Source organism: Balaenoptera acutorostrata, chromosome 19 (genome assembly GCF_949987535.1).
Source record: "Balaenoptera acutorostrata chromosome 19, mBalAcu1.1, whole genome shotgun sequence".
Taxonomy (NCBI): domain Eukaryota; kingdom Metazoa; phylum Chordata; class Mammalia; order Artiodactyla; family Balaenopteridae; genus Balaenoptera; species Balaenoptera acutorostrata.
In genome coordinates, this window is record NC_080082.1 from 52,711,228 (window position 1) to 52,730,212 (window position 18,985).

General features: G+C 51.0%; 2 protein-coding genes across 6 annotated transcripts in view; both read left to right on the forward strand.

The window, feature by feature from the left end:
* Positions 1 to 781: 781 nt before the first annotated feature.
* EIF3K (eukaryotic translation initiation factor 3 subunit K) lies at positions 782 to 4,441 on the forward strand. Its single transcript, XM_057533432.1, has 4 exons — positions 782 to 935; positions 1,036 to 1,113; positions 3,066 to 3,191; positions 4,373 to 4,441. Exons 1-4 carry the CDS (start codon positions 887 to 889, stop codon positions 4,402 to 4,404), a joined length of 285 nt encoding a protein of 94 aa, XP_057389415.1. The 5' UTR covers positions 782 to 886; the 3' UTR covers positions 4,405 to 4,441.
* Positions 4,442 to 9,537: 5,096 nt separating this feature from the next.
* Positions 9,538 to 18,985, forward strand: part of ACTN4 (actinin alpha 4) — a 73,410-nt gene continuing 63,962 nt past the window's right edge. For 2 of the 5 annotated variants that reach the window (XM_057534989.1, XM_057534986.1), the window contains exon 1: positions 9,540 to 9,785. In XM_057534989.1, the coding sequence (XP_057390972.1) occupies positions 9,624 to 9,785 (162 nt within the window). In that variant the 5' untranslated portion in view covers positions 9,540 to 9,623. Of the gene's footprint in view, positions 9,786 to 10,763; positions 10,788 to 18,985 lie in introns of those variants that run through there. The other 3 variants (XM_057534988.1, XM_057534985.1, XM_057534987.1) reach the window with 3 other exon arrangements.

An 18,985-nucleotide genomic window follows, 5' to 3' on the forward strand; every position in this document is an offset into this window, starting at 1 on the left:
GTTCGCAGGCCCGGCTCAGCTGCCAGGCCAGCATCGCTTGGCCCCCGGGACAGCGGCTCTCCTGGCTTTCCTCCTGCGGCACTGGCTGCTCCTTCCCGTTGTCCTTGCGGGTTCCTCGTTCTCTCTCTGATGTTGGGGGGAGCCCTGGCTGGGACGGTGGCATTTGAGCAGAGGCCTGAAGGAGGTAGGGGTGCTAGCCGTGTGGGAGGAGAGTTCCAGCCCCCAAGGCAGCCAGCGCAGAGACCTTGAGGTGGGCGGGTGTCTGGAATTTCTAAGGGGCAGCGAGGAGCCCCTGTGGCTGGAGTGAGGGGGGTGAGTGGGAGGAGGTGGCGGGCAGATCCTGGGGGGCCTCGTGGGCTGTGGTAGGACTGTTGCCCTTTCTCGGAGATGGGAGCCAAGAGGAGGTGGGTGAGTGTAGGAAGCTAATCTGTATCTGTCTCCTCTCTTGGGACTGTGGTTTCTGCCTGCCAGGTTCAAACCCCAGCTCTGTGACTTTGGGCAAATCACTTAGCTGCTCTGAGCCTTGGTTTCCTCATCTCTAAAATGGGCAAGGGACTTCCCTGGCGGTCCAGTGGTTAAGACTCTGTACTTCCACTACAGGGGGTGCGGGTTTGATCCCTGGTCAGGGAACTAAGATCCCACATGCCGCGCGGTGCAGCCGGAGAAAAAAATAAAATGGGCAAAAAAACAGCAACTGTTCCATCATAAGGTTGCACACAGAAGGAGGGCTGGCATGTGGGGTGAATGCTGGGGTGTTCACTTCTGTTAATGTCAGTGTTAATATTCTTTTTTTTTTTTTTTTTTTAGTGTTAATATTCTTGACATTATTGATGTTAATGTTATTTCAACATTGTAAATCCCCTCACAGCAAGCCCTGGATGAAAACATGGACCTCTTGGAAGGTATAACTGGCTTTGAAGACTCTGTCCGAAAATGTAAGTCCCTCTCTGAGTTTGGGCTCCCTGCTGCGGGGGAGGGAGTGGCAGCAGGGTTCTGGGGGTGGCCCTTCATCATCTTTGTCCCTAATTTCCACAGTTATCTGCCATGTTGTGGGCATTACTTATCAGCACATTGATCGCTGGCTGCTGGCCGAGATGCTCGGGGATCTGACAGGTAAGGCCCCTTCTGGGTCCCTAGTGCCCGTTTAGGAGGTTGGGAGTGAGGAGGGCGGTGGGCCTCAGCCAGCTTCTCAGATGGGCCCACCCCTGCCTCACCAGGTCATTATTGAAGGCCCAGGGAGGGAATAAGGAATTAGTATAAAATGTTCCCTTCCATGGCGGGGATCCTATGGTATTCATTCGTTAATTCTGCGTAAATTAATTCAACGCCTACTCTGAGTTCAAGGCCCTGGGGCCACGGCAGTGAACAACACAGAATGACTCAGGTTCGTTCTCGTGGAGTTGGCAAAACAGATGACAAATGAAGATGTACATGTCCAGTGGGAATTCATGCATGACAGCCCCTAGAGAGGGCTGGGGCGGGCGAGGGGCGGGGCGACAGGAGGCACATGGAGGTGAGGAGGTGCAGCGTCTGACCGGTTACCTCAGCGGAGTGAGGCGGGCAACCTGAGGGCAGAGCGAATGTGAGGCTCCTGTGTGGTCACAGAGCAGCCAGGAAGCCCTAGGCTGGAGCAGGGGGAGCGAGGGGGCGGAGCTGAGGGCAGAGAGGTGGTGGTGGGCGGGGCTTCAGATACTGAGGGGCCTCCTGCCTGAGGACTTTGTCCTTTACCCTGAGTGAGATGGAGCCACTGGAGGGTCTGAGCAGAGAGGGACAGGATCAGATTTATGTTTTTAAAGATCCCTCCAAAAAGAAAAAAAAAAATGTGTGTGTATTTGCTCATTTTGCAAAAAGAAACGCAAGAAGGAAAAATAGAAGAACTAAGGAAAATGGTTACTCCCTGGGGGCCGAAAGTGAGAACAGGGAGGAGAGTGGTGGGTTGGGGGAGAGATTTCTCTGAGTACCATCTTGGATAGTTTTGCCTTTTGAGCCAGGTGGGTTTTTTGCGGGATGTTTGTTTGTTTTCAGTGGAAGCTAACTTTTAGTGGGCACTTTGCGTCAGGCACTATACTAAGTGCTTTACGTTGGATAGATGTTTTACATATTTAAAAGTGAAATTAAAATCAAAAGGGGATGAAACAACCCTTAGAATGGAATGTAAAGAGAAACAGCTGAATAATAGTCATGCAGAAAAGAATTATTTCAAGGAACAGAATACTTCTCTGGCTGGGCAAACTTACAGGCATATTTTCTTTTCTTTTTTTTTTTTTTTTAACGTCGTATTTTACATCTTTTAGTTTTGCATCTCCCTTAACTATGTAGATTGTGGTATACAGGTGATTTTCCTACTCTTTGTCTTTTTTAAAAAAAATTTTATTTATTTATTTATTTTATTTATTTATGGCTGTGTTGGGTCTTCGTTTCTGTGCGAGGGCTTTCTCTAGTTGTGGCAAGTGGGGGCCACTCTTCATCGCGGTGCGCAGGCCTCTCACCATCGCGGCCTCTCCTGTTGTGGAGCACAGGCTGCAGACGCACAGGCTCAGTAGCTGTGGCTCACGGGCTTAGTTGCTCCGCGGCATGTGGGATCTTCCCAGACCAGGGCTCGAACCCGTGTCCCCTGCATTAGCAGGCAGATTCTCAACCACTGCGCCACCAGGGAAGCCCCAGGCATATTTTCTAAAGGCAAAAAAGAGCTGCAAAGAAACGCTTAAACCTGTTGCCATAAGCTTATTGTTGGTGGTAATGATGACGCCCTAATTTTGAAGCCATTTCATGTAGATTGTGGGGAAGGGCAGGCAAGTAAGTACACTGCTGTCCTAAGGAGCCGAGCTCCGAACTGGAAGAGGTAAATAGAAAATGAAAGGAGGCTAAGACAAAAGCCCTGTAATGGGAAGGATGAGACGGCTAAGAGGCTCCCTCTGGCGGCTGTTCGGAGAATGAACTGTAGAAGCACCGGGCCAGCAGCAGGAGACCAGGTCGGCTGAAGGCAGGGAAGGAGGACACCTTGGCCTCCCCGGTGCTGTGGGATCAGAGTGCGCAAAGCCCCTGTGCTGCTGTGTCCCCTGCAGACAGCCAGCTAAAGGTGTGGATGAGCAAGTACGGCTGGAGCACTGATGAGTCGGGCCAGATCTTCATCTGCAGCCAGGAAGAGAGCATTAAGCCCAAGAACATTGTGGAGAAGATCGACTTTGACAGTGAGTGGTGGCCTGAGGCCTCAGGCTGTAGGCCTGAGGAGATGCCCTTTGACAGACCAGGGCTGGGGCCCCAAAGGACCCCGGTAAATAAGTTCTGGTTCAAGGCCAGGAAATTGGCATCTGCCAGACTCCCCTGACCTCTTCGGTCCCAGGCCACCTGCCCAGGGAGGGATGGCAGAGGATGCTGGGTGTCCTCCCCTGGAATTCTGGGTACTGTATCCTGCTCTGAAGCACTCAGTAAGACTTCCCGGGGTCTGGAGGGGCCTTGTAAGTAACTGAACAACACCACGATAGGCACCTCGTGGAGCTGTGAGTGTGAAGTGAGGCAATCCATGCGCACCACTTAGCAAGGAACCAGTCCCACAGCTCGCTGAATGTTACCCATGTTGTCACCATCACGCACACGTTACCTAACACAGACTCCACTGGCTGCTCAACTGGAGCAAACTTGCCGTTCCATCAGCACACGCTCTCTCACCTTTGCGCTGCGTGGATGTCTTGGAGTGAGAGAGAACCGGGGTACAGGGAAGGGCTGCCTCCTTAGGCCCTGGGTCTCCTCCCTGCCCTCTTGAGTGTGGTTCTGGTGTTTTAAAGGTACGGACTGGTACGGTGTAGCCTCTGAGTACAAACCAAGTTGCTACTTAATCGAGAAACAAGATTGAGCGGGCAGTCATCTCCACATTTGGGGGCTGTGGACCCTCACTCTAAATGAGATGTGCCCACTGGGTGGGGTTCTCTGAGAGAACTCAGTGGAGCAAAGGGTTCTGCAGTGAGGAGATGCAAGTTCGGTGCTCAGAGTGTCTTGCAAACAGTACGTAATAAATGTCACTACGACGGTGATGATGATAGCAAGCCACACTTACTTAGTAACAGGCACTGTTCTAAGGCCATCATTTCATCCCATAGGGCAGATGGTTCTTACAGGTGGGAAACTGATGTTTAGTGACTTGCTTGAGGTCACCCCTGCCCCCCCCCCCCACCCCCGGTACAGGGCAGAGCCGCGACTTGAACCTAGGCCTCCTTGTTCCAGACTCCAGACTTTTAACTCTACTGCCTTTGTGATGGTGACTGTGAGGGGGTTTCTGATTATCTGCCCCTAAACCATCATGGGCGCTGTGGTTGGTGGCTGGAGGTTCGTCTCCCATTCTGCTCACGTTGACCCTGGTCTTCCCTTTCAACAGGTGTGTCCAGCATCATGGCCTCCTCCCAGTAACTTTGCAGGCGTTTAATAAAGACTTGTTGACTTCTTAGCCCTGTTATCTTCTCGTTGGCTTCCTGACTCTGCCCCTCTCCCACGGGGTGGGGACCAGGAGCAGGCCTCGCATGGCCCTGTGCTGGGGCCACCTCTGTTCTGGCTGCCCACACCCACGTCCACCAGCAGCCAAGCTTCCTTTGATCTCCTCCTCCGCCCCGACCCAGCAACTGACCTCCATCACCACCTTCCTGACCTGTCAGGTCACAAGTGGAGGGCACGCAGCCGTGAGTCAGCAAGGAGGGTGTGAATGGGCTGTGGGTGAGTCAGCAAGGAGGAGGGTATGAATGGGATGTAGGAGCCCAGCCCTGCACCTGGGGCTAGCTTGGGCTCTTCTGTCCTGAAAACCTAGGCGAACAGGTGTGGCCACTGGGTTCCTGGTGAGGGAGAGGCACCCGCTTTGCCCTTGGCCCTCACGGATCCAGCCACTAGTGGCCCCGAGGCAGTGGCTGGAGGGGTGAGCTGGGTGGGGGGCCGGATTCTGGCTGCTTGCTCAAGCGGTTTTGTGTCCTTGCCTTCTGTTCCTCAGTTTCCTCATCTGTGAAAGGGGGAGAATGATGCACCCTTGTCAGAATCATGAGGATTCTGTGAGCTCTGGCCAGTAAATTTCTCAGATCAGGACCTAGCCTGTTTTTGGCGCTTAGAAAACTGGAGTCGTTAATTTCAGGGTCAGAAGAGTTTGTTCCCAATGTTGCAAACTAGTCCCCAGCACTCTTCTGTTTGGTGAGATTTTTTGGGATTTGAGGCCAGGCCGTTTCCCCCCATACCCCATGCCGAGTTCCAGCCTACAGTGGCCAGGAGGCCTAGCACACGTCACATGATCCTTAGTTGGGTTGGTTATTCGCATTTTGCAAAGTATTCCAGACATTCTGGCAGAGTGACCTTAGGTTGGTTATTCGCATTTTATAAGGTATTCCAGACTTTCAGGCGGGTGTCTTCACCTGTGAGCCTGTTGCCTGCAGGAAGAGGGAGTGGGGACAACAGTGACTGGGGAAAATGGAGGAAATCAAATGCCACAATGGATGCACATCCCTTTACATAGACTGCAGGTGCCCCTGAGGGAGCGCCTCATTCTCAAATGACCGGTATGTGTGGACTCTGCCCACGGCAAGGGCAGGTGAGCCTGTGCTGCCAGCCTTCCCAGCCCTCCCCACTTGCCAGCACTCACACCCATCGTTCTCTGAGGGCCCTGAATTGGGGAACCAGGGCCGAACGGGACACCCTTTGCCCTGGGATCAGACCTGAGCAGGAGCCAGGAATTAGGACATGCCCAAACCCTGGGGACAAAGGGTGCTTTTGCAGCTCAGGAATTGGGAGCTAGCTCTAAGGGGAGTAGAAGGAGGGGAGACTGGGGTGCTGTTACCCACCCATTTGGTTGTGTGAGTCAGCAAAAGGCACCCGTTCTGGGTGGGCACACTCCCACGCACCCACGTAGCACTTGCCCTTGTGTAGGGTGCAACGGGCCATGGCCACCCTGCAAGGGAGGAGGAAATGACCTTTATCTGTTTTGGAAGCCACAACTTGTCCTGCTTTGCCAACCTGCTTTTGCTCCAGGAGGATCATCCTTTGAGCAGCTAAGAGGCCTGGCTCTGCAGAACGACTGAGTTCAAACACCAGCCTAGTGACCTTTGGGTGTGTTAGTCAACCCCTCTGTGCCTCAGTTTTACAGCTGGGGAGAGTACCCACTTCAGTCATTGCTGTGAGTTAATGCACTCAACTTGTCACCTGTCGTGGTGGCTCGGGCTTAGGACTGCTGTTTCAGCTGCTTCCACAGTCACCTCTAGACATCCCAGGACCTGTTCATGTTCCTACTCTGAGAGGATGCAGCCCTCTCTCCTTTGTTTCATCTAAGTAGCGTTAATAATGGGATACAGCATTTATTTGTTTTAATTCAACATTTATTTATTTATTTACTTTGACCGTGAGGCTTGTGGGATCTTAGTTCCCTGACCAGGGATTGAACCTGGACCACAGCCATGAAAGTGCTGAGTCCTAACCATTAGACTGCCAGGGATTTCCCAGTAATGGGATACAGCATTTAATAAGTTCTGACTGAAGTCTTGAGAACTCCAAGAAATGGTGATGTGGAAATGGTGAACCTAATACCAGGGCCCACTGGCCATACCCTTTCACTCAGGGATCTCTCCCTGCCCCCTCTTCTTGCCTGCTGCGCCTTGACCCTCCATAAACAGTAGCTATTATTACTGCACTGTCCATGGATGGCTGCTGGGAAGTGGCCTCAAAGCTGGCAATTAAACGGAGCCTTTAATTTAAACCTCATTGGCTGGGGACATCCACTTCATCTCTGAGCCCTTGGTCTGGGAGGTTTCTCAGTGTCAACTGGGAGCACGCAGGGAGGGGCAGATGGCCCATTGTTTGAGCGGCCTTTCCCTGCCCAGCGAGCCCAGCACAAGAGTCCTGGGCTCGTTCTGCAGGTTAGGCAGGAAGAGGGTGCCTTGCCCCAACCCAGCCCCAGCGCAGCCCAGCTTTGGAAACAGCCAACACCCGCGTCTTTGGCCAGGTCATGGCATTACCTGGGAAGGTGGGCTGCTACCGAGGCCTCATCCCCTTCCTTTACTTGCCCTTGGATCTCTTCTAGTGCCTTTGAGAGAGAGAGGAGAGATCCTGGTAACTCCCATAACCTGGAGAAGCCGTGTCTTCTAATCCCCATCCCCAGCAGATGACTGCAACACAGTCCTTTTGTACTGCCGGTCAGGCTCTGCTTCAGTCAAACCCTTACCTTCTTACCTTCCCTAACACCCACCCACTCCCCTCAAGGTGGCTCTGAGGTCCAAAACCTAGAGCCACCTTGAGTCTTGATTCTTTGCTCTTTCCCACCCCTGCCTCCCACCCCCATCAAATTCATGACACTAAGTCTTGGAGGCTCCACTTCCCCACATCCTCCCACTGCCTCTCCTCCTCAGCACTCTCCTCCTTCACCCTCTTGTCTGTCCAGCCTCATCAGGACCATCGCAGAAGCCTCCTCACTGGGTTCCCTGAACTCACTCCACCTTCTACAGTTTGTTCCCCTTGTGTGGCCAGACGGACCCTATGGACAGTTGAATCAGACCCCACCCCTGCTTGCAGTCCTCTCCTAACTTACCATTGCATTTAGAATAAAATTCATTATATGTCCCCACTGCACTTAGAATAAAATCAAAACTTCTTTTCAGGCAAAAAATAGTAAAAAACAAAATAAACTCCTCAGATACTTCAGTATGATTTTAAGTCTATTCATTCATCTGGGATTTATTAAGCTTCTGTCTTGTGCCAGACACTGCTTCAGGGGCTAGAGATACAGCAGTGACCAAAACAAAAGATCCTCACCATTCATGGGCTGACACTGTTGGGAAGGAGACAAACATGATAAGTAAACCAGTCATGTAGTATATTAAATGGTGATCAGTATTCTGGAAAGAATAAAGCTGGGAAGGTGTGGGATGCTATTTAGAAAAAGGTGGTCAGGGGAGGTCTCACTAAGGAGGTGATATTTCCGCTGATCTGCAGGTGAGGTGGCTATGAGCCCTGGGGATCCAGTATCCGGGGAAAGTGTTCCAAACAGTGGTAACAAGGTATCACCGTATACAAAGGCCCTGAGGCTGGAGCATACCTGGTGTGTTGGAGGAACAGCTAGGAGGCCAGCAGTGTGGCGGGAGCTCAGAGAGGAGGGGGAGAGTGGGAGGTGAGCTGGGATAAGAATGGGGACCAGGATGACCAGGACGTGGAAGACCTTGTGGGTTTGGCTGAGGCCCCAGGAGTCTCGGTTATTTCAAAAGCTGGGCTGGGCTGCACCAGGGCAAGGAAGACTCCAGCAGCCTTTCCTCCTTTCCTTGACTTTGACATGTGGCACCAAAGGAAGGTTCTGAGCAGGGAGGGAGGGACTTGATCTGACTCAAGTGTTCACAGGCTCCTTCTGACTTCTTGTGAGAAGGAGAGTCGGGAGGTGAGTGGAGGAGCAGGGAGATGGTGAGGCGGCTACTGCAGTGGTCCAAGCGAAGACGAGGCGAGGCTGGACAGGACCAGGGTGTGGCCGTGGGGGAAAGGGGAAGTGGGTGGATCCCGGACGTACTCTGAAGATGGAACTGACAGAATTTCCTGAAGAACTGGATGTGGGGCGTGCAGACACAGGAGCCAAGGACTGCAAGCTTTGCTGCCTGCACAGCTGGAAGGATGGAGGCGCCATTGACTGGGATGGGGATGACGGTGGGGTGACCAGGTCTGAGAGGAAGACGAGGAGCTCAGCTTTGGATATTTACACTTGACATGCCTCAGTGTAACAATGTCATTTATCTGTTATTTATTTGTTTATTGTTGCACACCCCCCCCCCAATATTAGCCACTTGAGAACTAATCACATTTATCATGCTCAGCACCATATCGCCAGCACCCAAGAACAGGGCCTGGCACACCAGTAGGTGCCCAATAAATGTTTGTTGAATGAATGAAGATAGACAAGTCCAAAAAATCCTCTACCTTCCCCGTCAGCCAGTATCTATTCCAGTCTACCTAACTCCCATGTTCATTTCGTGAATCCCCCAGATGTTTGTTCAAATGTTCTCCTTCTCCGCAAAGGCTACCCTGAGTACTTCGTTTACGTTCCAGCTCTGCTTGATTTTTCTCCATAACACTTATCCCTTTCAATATACATGAACTTAAAATTTTGTTGTCTCCCTTCACTAGAAGGTAGTTCCATGAGGCCAGGGAGTTTTGTCTATCTTGTTTACTGGCAACGCACACAGTAGACGCTTAATAAATATTTGTTAAATTTCTGTTACTGAATGGGAATACACGCCACGCCTCAGCAGGTTCAAGCCTGATGTCGAGACCCGCCTTACGAATCATTCATGCTCTGGCCCTGCCCACACGCAGAGGCCGCGCGCGCTCACGCGGGGGAGGGGGCGCGGCTCGTCCATGAGCTGAAGGGCCGAGGGGAGGTGCACTCTGCGCAGGCTCCGAGCTCCCCGAGGCGGGGTTTCAGTGCGTTTTGGCATAGGAGGCGCGCGCGCGCGAGAGGGCGGCGGCGGCGGCGCGGTGCGCAGGCGCAGCGAGCAGTGCGCAGGCGTCAGCGGAGGGCGGGCTGAAGCAGCTGAAGCGGCGGCGGCAGCGGCGGCGGCGGCGGCGGCTCGGGCAGAGGGGCGGGAGCAGAGGCGGGAGCGGACGGGCTCGGGAGAGGCAGCGGAATGGTGGACTACCACGCGGCGAACCAGTCGTACCAATACGGCCCCAGCAGCGGGAGCAATGGCGCCGGCGGCGGGGGTAGCATGGGCGACTACATGGCCCAGGAGGACGACTGGGACCGGGACCTGCTGCTGGACCCGGCCTGGGAGAAGCAGCAGCGCAAGGTGCGCGGCCCGCGGGCCGAACGGGCTGGAGGGGGGCTTCCGAGGGAGGCTGGGGGCCGGAAAGGGGCTGGGAGGTCCTGAAACGGAATTGGAGGGTCTGTGGTGAGAACTGGGCGTCCTGGGAATAAACCGGCGGGTCTGGGAAGGGGTTTAGAGTCCTGAAGAGGAGTTGCAGAACTTGAGCAAGGAATTGGGAGTCTGAAAAAATAATTGGCGGCCGAACAGGGAATATGGAAATCTAAAACAAGGAATCAGGGAGCCCGATGAAGGAATTGGAGGGTCTGGGCGGGGAATTGGGGGAAACCGGCGAGATGATTGGAGACTCTAACATGGAATGGGGTCTGAGGCGGGACTGGAGGGTCAGGATGGACTGGGGGTGTTCAGAGGGAAACGGGGGAGTCCGGAATTTGTGGGTCAGGATAGAATTAGGCATCGGGGGAGTCTGAAGAGCTCGAGTATGGAGGGGGTTATTTTGATTGCAGAATCCTCTGAAGAGGGTTGGAATTGAGGGAGCCCCGGGTTGGGGGACTTCTAAAGGGGATGAAGATTCTGGAAGTCTGAAGATGGAGTAGGGGTACCAAGGAAGGGATTATGAAGTCTGAAGAGTAGTGGGAGGACTGGGGAGATGGAAGGAGGAGAGGGGCTGAGGAAAGAAGTGGGTGTGAAAGGACCCGGAGCTTGGGGGGTGAGGACGGGGAGGGCTGCTAAGGAGTTCCGGGACTCCGGGTCTGAAGGGAGAAGTTAGGGAGCTGTGAATAAGAGGTTTTGAAGGGGGTGAGTTTTATTTGGGGTGTGCTGTTCTACAGGGAAGAGGAGAAGATTGGGAGATAGGAAGAAGAAGAGGAATTGATGAGGCCGAGACCTCACTGAGGAGGAGAGGCCGAAGGGGGGATACAGAGAGTATCTGGAGTGTTTTGAGGAGGGGTTCTGAAGAACTGATGGAACGTAGACAAAGCTCAGCAAAGGGTTGGCGGCGCCGGAGGCTAAGGTAGCCTGAACAAGGTGAGGATGGCGGGAGAGAATGAGCGGAATGGCGGATGGTGGGAGGGAGGTTAGAGTAGTAATGAAAGTCTCATTAGAAAGGGAGTGTGTGATGGATAGGCTGAGAAAGGAATCTGGGGGTGGGGGCTTCTGGACATGCAGTCCCGGGACTGGAGAGAGTGTGTGTGTTGTGAAGGGAGAATAAATTGTTTGGGGAGGAAGAGGTGAGAGTGTCCAGAAGAATTGTGTCTTTTGGGGGTGGTGGTGAAGAGCTCTTTCTAAAGCAGGGTCTGTTTTCAGGTGGCACGTTGGGGTGTTGAAGCAATTTGCGGGGTGGGGGGGACCCACGGTGGGGAAAGGGAGATCAGAAGGAGTGGGAGGCCCAGAGAAGGTGGTGTGTGTGTGTGTAATCCAGGGTAGTTGAGAGGGGAGAGCTCCAAGCTGATAGAAGAGAGGGTTTGAGTGTGTGCAGCAAGAGCTAAAGAAAGGAGGGTGTTGAGTGGGTGTGTGTGTCGGGAGGGGGCTGTTTAAAAGTGTTGTGTGTGAAGAGGGTGGGAAGTACTTGCACTTAGAGGCGTTTAATATGTTCCGGAGATCGGAATTTTCTTCCTAGGTTTGTTGTCAGCTCTGTGGCCTGGAGCAAGACCCTTGATCTCAGGGCAGTTCTGTCATCTGTGAAATGAGGAGGGGTCGAAGGGGTCCCTTCTGTGATTCTACAAGGACAGATGTGTGTGGTGTTGGGACTTCGGGAGGGTAGCTTTGGTGGAGCTTCCTCAGATCATGGGGGCCAACTCAGGCAAGGGGCTTGAGTGGCAAGTGTGGCTGGAAGCCTCTTGAGGGTGTGAGTTGGTGCTTTGGGGGCTCTGTGCAGGCAGCCCGGGGTGGAGGGGAAAGGGTGAAGGGAGCAGCTGTTCCAGGCAGCCTGGGGTGGAGCCTGGCATGACCTTGGGTAAATTACCAACCTCTGCTTGAATTTCCTCATCAGTAGTTGGGGGGGGGCGGGTGGCGGCTTGATGGTGGTGTCCTTATCTGTTGCCCCACCTACCTCCGGGTGGGCAGGTTGAGATAATCTGACATAAAATTCTTTTTAAGGGGAGAGACCTAGCCTGCAGTCTCAACTGCAGTTTATTGCCGGAGGCAGTGCCGGGCTGGAAAAGGTTAAGAGTTGCCAAGAGACTTGGAAAGTTGGGAGGGGAACAGGGGGCCACGGGGTTGTCTTTGAGCATGTCTGGGATCTGTCTTCTCCAGCGCCAGGTGCTTGGGGAGAATGAACTTCGGAACATTTTTACTCAGGTGGTGGGAGTGGGGACCTTCCCTTTCCCTCCCTTCCTGACTTCTACGACTCCCAGAGTGACTCCCTTTGCTAGCTCACTTCCACTCCCTTCTGGGAGTTAGGGTGTGTGCTCCTTCGTGGTTATAGTCTCCCTTGCACGCTGGGTGAGGCTGAGGCACCATTCAGGCCTGGGCGGGACCCCCTAGGGGACTCACCGGAACCCCTAGGCCTTGCTGCTGTTGTATCATCCTCCCTCCTCCCTTCCACAAGGATCAGGCAAGGTTCAGGGAAAGGGTGGCTCACAGCCCCTCTAATACTAGCTGTTTTAGATTCTCAATAAGGGGCAGATTCTAGTGTGTCCTGCTTTATACAACTGTGACAAATATTTACACATAGCTGTACTTTGGGGGGGAATATCGCTTCACTGCTGTGCACCTACCTATTATGGGGTGGGGATCCTTTCTGAAGTGGGAGAAGGAGTAATGGAAAGGAATATATACACAAGTTTGTGCTGTTGTCTTCCTTCTAAGAGGAACCCCCCACCCCCATTCCCCCCAGACAGGCTGGCTGGGTTTTTCTGCGCTGCAGTGTCACTTTAGTGAATGACAGATTGCCCTTCTTGCCCCTCCAAGGCTGAGCCACTGGTCACAGGGAGAGTGGCAGTACTGTGAGTGTCCTGTGCGTACTCTCATACCCTAAAAATCATTATCCAGGATAGCTGTAGGCCCTTAAAGCGTGTGGAATTGAATTCTTCTAGGAATTAAGCAAGGTTTGGCCCAAGTCAGGGTGCGTGTGATTCCTGGTGGTTCTCACTTCTACCTGAAGCCCTTCTAAGGACCCTTGTAACCAAGGCATTACCTGATAAGTAGCTTATGCAACAGTTCTGATCTGGGAAGTCTCTACGTGTTTTCTCCAGGGGTGTGGGGGAAGGACTGGTCTGGCCTTTGAGCAAATTCTTGAGCAATTATAGCTCTGGGCCAGAGTTCTCTCTCCCAGTTTCTGAAAGGGGCCTGGGTAGCCTTGCCCGCCCTGTTCTGCTGGACAGGTGAGGTCACTTGATAGCTGATCTAGAACTTCTCATCACAGCAAGAGGAATTGCCTCCTTTGCTAAGGTTGCCTGTTCATTGAAACATCACTGCTTACAGGGCCTCAGTGTTTAGACCCTGACCTTTGGCTCGGGCTCTATTAGATTTGAGTTAATTATTTGAAAGTTCTGATGGTGTCTTGTTTTTCTCCAAGTAGGGTTTGTTGTTTTTTTTTTTTTTCCTTAGGCTGATGATAGAGACCTCAAAGTAGCCATCTGTTATTTTGTTCCATTACTCTAATTGCTTCCCTCTTAGGATCTGGCTAAGACTAGCAGATCCTTAGCAGTTTTAAAAACTGAATAAGTTACATACCGAAAACAAAAACCAAAACCAAAAAACCTAAACTCAGTTGTCATCTAGAATTAAAGACTGTAAATATGTGAGGGCAGCAGGTATCCTGTTTGCCTTCTTGGGAGAGGGGTAGGGGAAGCTATCAGCTGCTAGCCTCTGTCCTCCCCACCCAACCCCATGTGTTTTAAGAACCGGGCTTTTCTGAGGCCTGCGGAAGAGATGAGATGTGGGAGGCTGGCCTGGGAGTACAGCGCCCCTTGTACTCACTCACACTCATTCAGCTGAGAGTTGAAATCCGGTCAGTGCCATGGAGTGGCGCCCGTTGCTTCATCTGATTCCTTGCGCTCCAGGGCGTGGGCCCAGGATTGCCCTCTGCCTTTTGAAACACCCTCCCTGAGACCAACAAGGAGGCTGCTTTGGCAGCCGGGAGCTGACTCACTCTCCAGTTGGAACTGGTGCTAAATGGTCTCCTTTAATGGCAGCCGATTGCCTGGCCTAGAGTGGGATGCCTTGTGGGAAAAGTTTGGTGAAAGTGTTGGAGGAAAACAACCCTGGAAATGAGGGTGGGGTTTTAATATCCAGGTGCTGCTGGTGCTATTAAACTCCTGAGATGCAGTCCGGGAGGTCAGTTAAAATGTAGGCTTGCACTCTCAAAATGTCCTCTTAATCAGATGTCAGGGGAGCAGGGACAAGTCTGGATTCCAATCTTAAGCCTCTGGGGTGGGGAGTTCTGCCGCTTAAACATATATTCCAGTCACGGCTGACTTTGGCCAGACAGCACCCTTCTACAGCGTTAACTGAGTGAGTAGTACAAGTTATTTGGCAGTGCTGGTCTAGCAGATGACAGCGAAGAGAATGGAGCCAGAAAGGAATTGATTTGGGGAAGGCTCAAGGAATTTCTGAGACTGTTGAGATGAACGCTTTTGGCTTTTGCCATATTGATTTATAGTGTGCTGGGAATTGTACAAGCCTTTGACCAGATCTTAGGGTTGTTCTTTAAAAAAAAAAACTCCTTTGCTCTTATTTTTGGGGGAGGGGAGACGGAAAGGGCAAAAATAAGGAACAGCTGTTTGCTCTGGTATCACTTGCTCATTCAGGTTTTCTGAATGGCTGAATTATCAACATGTTTATCTCTTGTCTGGCATTTGGTATATTCTAGATCAATGGTTTCCCCAGCTTTATCCTTATTTCCTTCACTTAGTGATGTCTGTGTTTTCATCGGTCATGGTCAGTTCCCTTCCGCTGCCTTTATTTACCTATTTATTTTACAGAATAGCAAACGCACTCACGTTACCTTGTTTAAGTCTCCCTTCCCCCCGTTTTCTTTTTTCATGGAAATAGGAGGCAAGTGATAGCAAGTTGGTAATTCAATGGCAGTGGTAATTGAAACACTGACATACTAAAAGGTGGGTGGAAGCTTCTACTTGAGCAGCTACAAATCCTGTCATCCAGGGAGGTTTGAAAGAAGCCTTTATGTCCTGGGTAGTTTGAGAGCTCAAAATCAGTCTCCTTTAGGATGAGGTTAAACTTTGAAACATCAAAGCATCAAGCGCAATTATAAGGAAACTTAGTTTTACAGTGTTGCCTGTCTAGACGCCAGAAGTTGTTATAAAGTGTCTGAAAGTGGCACAAGTAACACTTGCTTTTCTTCAGGAAGGTTTATGAGTTACATTTTAGTCAGTAACCCAGGTATCAGGGAGTGTAGGGTTCAGTGAGTTAAGAGAAACAGAATCATTTAAAATTCCAGCCTCCGTTTAAAGAGTGATCTTATTGGGAGGAAAAATTAACCCGCGGCTGGGAGGAGGATCCCGCCTCCTCCAGAAAGTGAAAACTCTGCATACATTTAACTGGCAAGAGTGACCTTTATCAGTGCTTGGGAAGTTTTGTCCAAGAAGCGGTCTCCCTGGGATTATAAAAATCCCAGAGACATTTGTCTTGGTGTTGTGCCTTTTTTTGGTTGTGTTGTTCTTTCATGTCCCTCCCCCTCCCCTTTCCCTCATAAACAACAGATGCATTAACTTGGGATGTCCACGGAAAGTCTTTAAAAGCTGGTTGGTGTAACTTGGTTGCCTTCTCTTTACTCTGAGCAGGAGTTACTCCGGAAGAGGCCAGTGGCCTTTTTTCTTAGATGTAATTTACTGAAGTGGTATCTAAAAGTGAGTGAATAGAGCTGACTTGGGATTTGCTATTTGCCACCTGTTTCTGTACTGGCTCCTGCCTTCCTGGAGTGGGATGAGCCCCATCTCCCCAAGAGCGAGGGACCATCCTGTGTTTCCAGAAGGGACAGTGGTTCTCCAGCCAGAGCAGCCCTCCTCACCCCCAACCCACGCTTGTCGCCGTATTTCCTAAACTTCAGTCATTTGTGATTTTTCCTTAGCCACTTTTGCTTTTATATACTTAATAATATTCTTTCAAGTCAATTTGCCCTTTTAAAAAAACAAATTATTTATTTATTGGCTGCGTTGGGTCTTTGTTGCTGTGTGTGGGCTTTCTCTAGCTGCAGTGAGCATGGGCTTCTCATTGCTGTGCGGAGCACGGGCTCTAGGTGCACGGGCTCTAGGCGCACGGGCTTCAGTAGTTGCAGCACGCAGTCTCAGTAGTTGCAGCATGTGGGCTCAGTAGTTGTGGCTCGCGGGCTCTAGAGCACAGTCTCAATAGTTCTGGTGCACAGGCTTAGTTGCTCCGTGGCATGTGGGATCTTCCCGGACCAGGGCTCGAACCCATGTCCCCTGCATTGGCAGGCGGATTCTTAACCACTGCGCCACCAGGTAAGTCCCTGCCTTTTTTAACTTAAGTTTTAAAGGGGAAATTTATATGAGTATTGCAAATGGAAAACCTAGCTTCCCTGGCCATAAATAGAAGGAAACTGCAAAAGTAAACAGGCTGAAAACAAAACAGTGCTGTTAAGTTCTAGCTAGGTACTATTCCTGCTGCAGGCTCTGGGCCTGAGGCATGCTCCCTTTGTTGAAAGGAGATTGGCAAGTGTTGGTGAGGTGTTAGAGACCCAGCGTACCAAACAGAGACTTTCTCTTTGATCAGAAGGTTTTCAAGAGAATCAAGGGGAATAACCTTCTCGCTGTTGTTCAAGGTTTAATGGAGAGTGTGGGTAATCCTTAAAATCTCCCATGTGTGCGTGCCGCACTTGGAAAAAACTTTATCTCACTTGACCCTGAAACATTCCGCGAATGGCGAATGGTGGGGCAGAGTGACTTACCCAGGAACACACAGCCCATCCTGCTTGCCCGGCATCCCACTGTACTACCCTTGAGCAGGAGTGGATGGCACTGGGTTTATCTCTGCATTCAAATGTTAAGGTTTCTTGGGTTCTGGTTTTTTTTTTGAGTAACTAGGGCCATGTTCTAAATACAAGAATTGTAGGTTTATCCCTTGCTCCTCACATCGCTTTTTCTTTTTAAGGCTCCAGCTTTCTAACACATATACACTTAAAGTTTGGCTGCTCCCATGAATAAACCACCCTGCTACCCTGTCTGGGTTTGCATCCTAGATTCAGAAAGGAAAGCAGTGCCCTCCTGCCAAGTTAAGAAGGGCTGATTTAAATGTTTTGCTTCCAGATATCAGAGCAGAACAGATTCTTTGTCTCCTATGGAACTATAGACATGGGGCAGAAGTAGTTGGAAGGGGCAGTTACAACTCCGCAGAACACAGTGAAGTCATCTCGGGAAATATCATTGACAGTGCTGAAATGATTGAATGGGATGCTAGAACACCATCAATACAACAGCATTTGTGTCTTCAGCTTTGGGCAGGAATAAAGAAGACATTGTGGTTTGTTTTATGCTTTTTAAAGTTTTCCCCCCAAAGATGTGGGGCTGAGTGATGTCTTGATACTGGCTTTCTAGTGGGTTTTTCTTTTCATCTTTTTCGCCCTCCCTGATGGCTGTTGAGAGTGGGTGGAAGCCACAGTCTAGGTGGATGGGAGGCAGTGCGGAAGGCAGGCAGTACGCCTTCCTCCTTGTTCTCCACACGTGAAGGGAACACATTTGGTTTTTTAATCTCCAAAGAGCCCAGGATGAAGGGTTTCCATATCTTACCTCCTGACCAGTAAGGACTCTGATTCCAGCTCCAAGAATGTCTTAATTAGCAGCCATCCAGGATGGGGGCACTGCAGGAAGCCAAAGAAATGCATTTCTTCTTTTTCCTTTCTTTCTTTTTTTAATATACACTTCATTTCAATGGCAGAGAAGGCCAGTTTGAGGTTAGGAGAAACATCACAGGAGGAAGCTTGAAAGGGATTGAACAACCAGCCACCACGCTGGGAGGTTGCTTGAGGGGGTGTCACGCCAGGAGGGTTTGTGGGTCTTCAGCTTGCGTTCTTGAAAAGACAGGCTTCCCTTTACCAAGCCCCGAGGGGCAGTGCTGGAAGCCGGCTTCGGTCAGTGTCACCAGTGTCACTGGCCTCCTCGGTATGCACGTGTGCAACCATCAACGCATCAGTGCTCTATGATCAGTCTAAATCAGGGTGTGGGTAAAAGGTATTTAGTTGATATCGCCGTGGAAACTGAGTTGCTTATTGTTTTGGGGATGGAGCTTCGTACTAGAGGCAGCACCAGTGGTGGAATGTTGGGCTGCTGGGCAGAAATAGGCTGCTGCCAGCCAGTCTCGCAGAAGATATCCACGTGAGTGGTGGCCACGCTGGGGAGGGGGACGAGGGGCCTCTGTTCCCTGGCGCAGGAGTCAGGCCAGCCCGTTTTATTGTTTTATCGATGAGGGGGTGTGTATTTGCGCAAGAGAGAGAGAGAGAGAGAGGGAGAGAAGAACAAGAGTACACCATGAAAGCCGCTGTTGGCTTTGTGGCTGGGATGTGTGCTTTTTCTCTAGGCATTTAGAGTTGGAATTTCAGCTATGTGACTTCTTAATAGCAGGGCAAAATGTGCCTGCATCTTTTCCCTGTTTTCGCAAACACTGACAAATTAAAAAGAACTCTAAAGTTTCCAGCAAATCCCAAGCACAGTTCATTCCGTGATAACATTTTTTTAAAAATCCACATCCTTCCTACTCCAACTCTGACAATAAATAAACCTTTTTCTCCCTATCATCCCCCCCTTCCCTCCCCCCCCCCCCACTTTAAGGAAATGAGTATCTTTACATTAAACTCTGTGTCTGATGAAAATATTAAATGCTTCTTTGGCTGCTGCTGGCATGGATTATGTTTGGAAGAGTCAGTTTTGTGTTTTGTTTTTTGTTTTTTTAATTTTATAGGCTGGTATGATCTTCCAGTTCTGGCCTATGAAATAAGCTCCATTTCAAAATTCAAAATGTCTGGAAGCAGCTGGCTTGCCAGGCTAGTTCAAGGGCAGTCTGATGAATCACCCCTTCTTACAGGCTGTCTGCTAACCAATCCTGGAAGGTGTCCAGCCCGTAAACATCACCAGGATCGTCAGGCAGTTTTTTCTTTGCAGGACGGGGTGTGGGTGGGGGCATCGTTTGAGCTTCACTGCCAAGTCTGGTAGGGTTTGACTTTCTGTAAGACAGAAAGGTCTGTATCGAGATGTCTTTTTCAGAGATGTCAGGCCTGTAGTCGCCCAGCACTGTGTCTGCTGGTGGAGTGA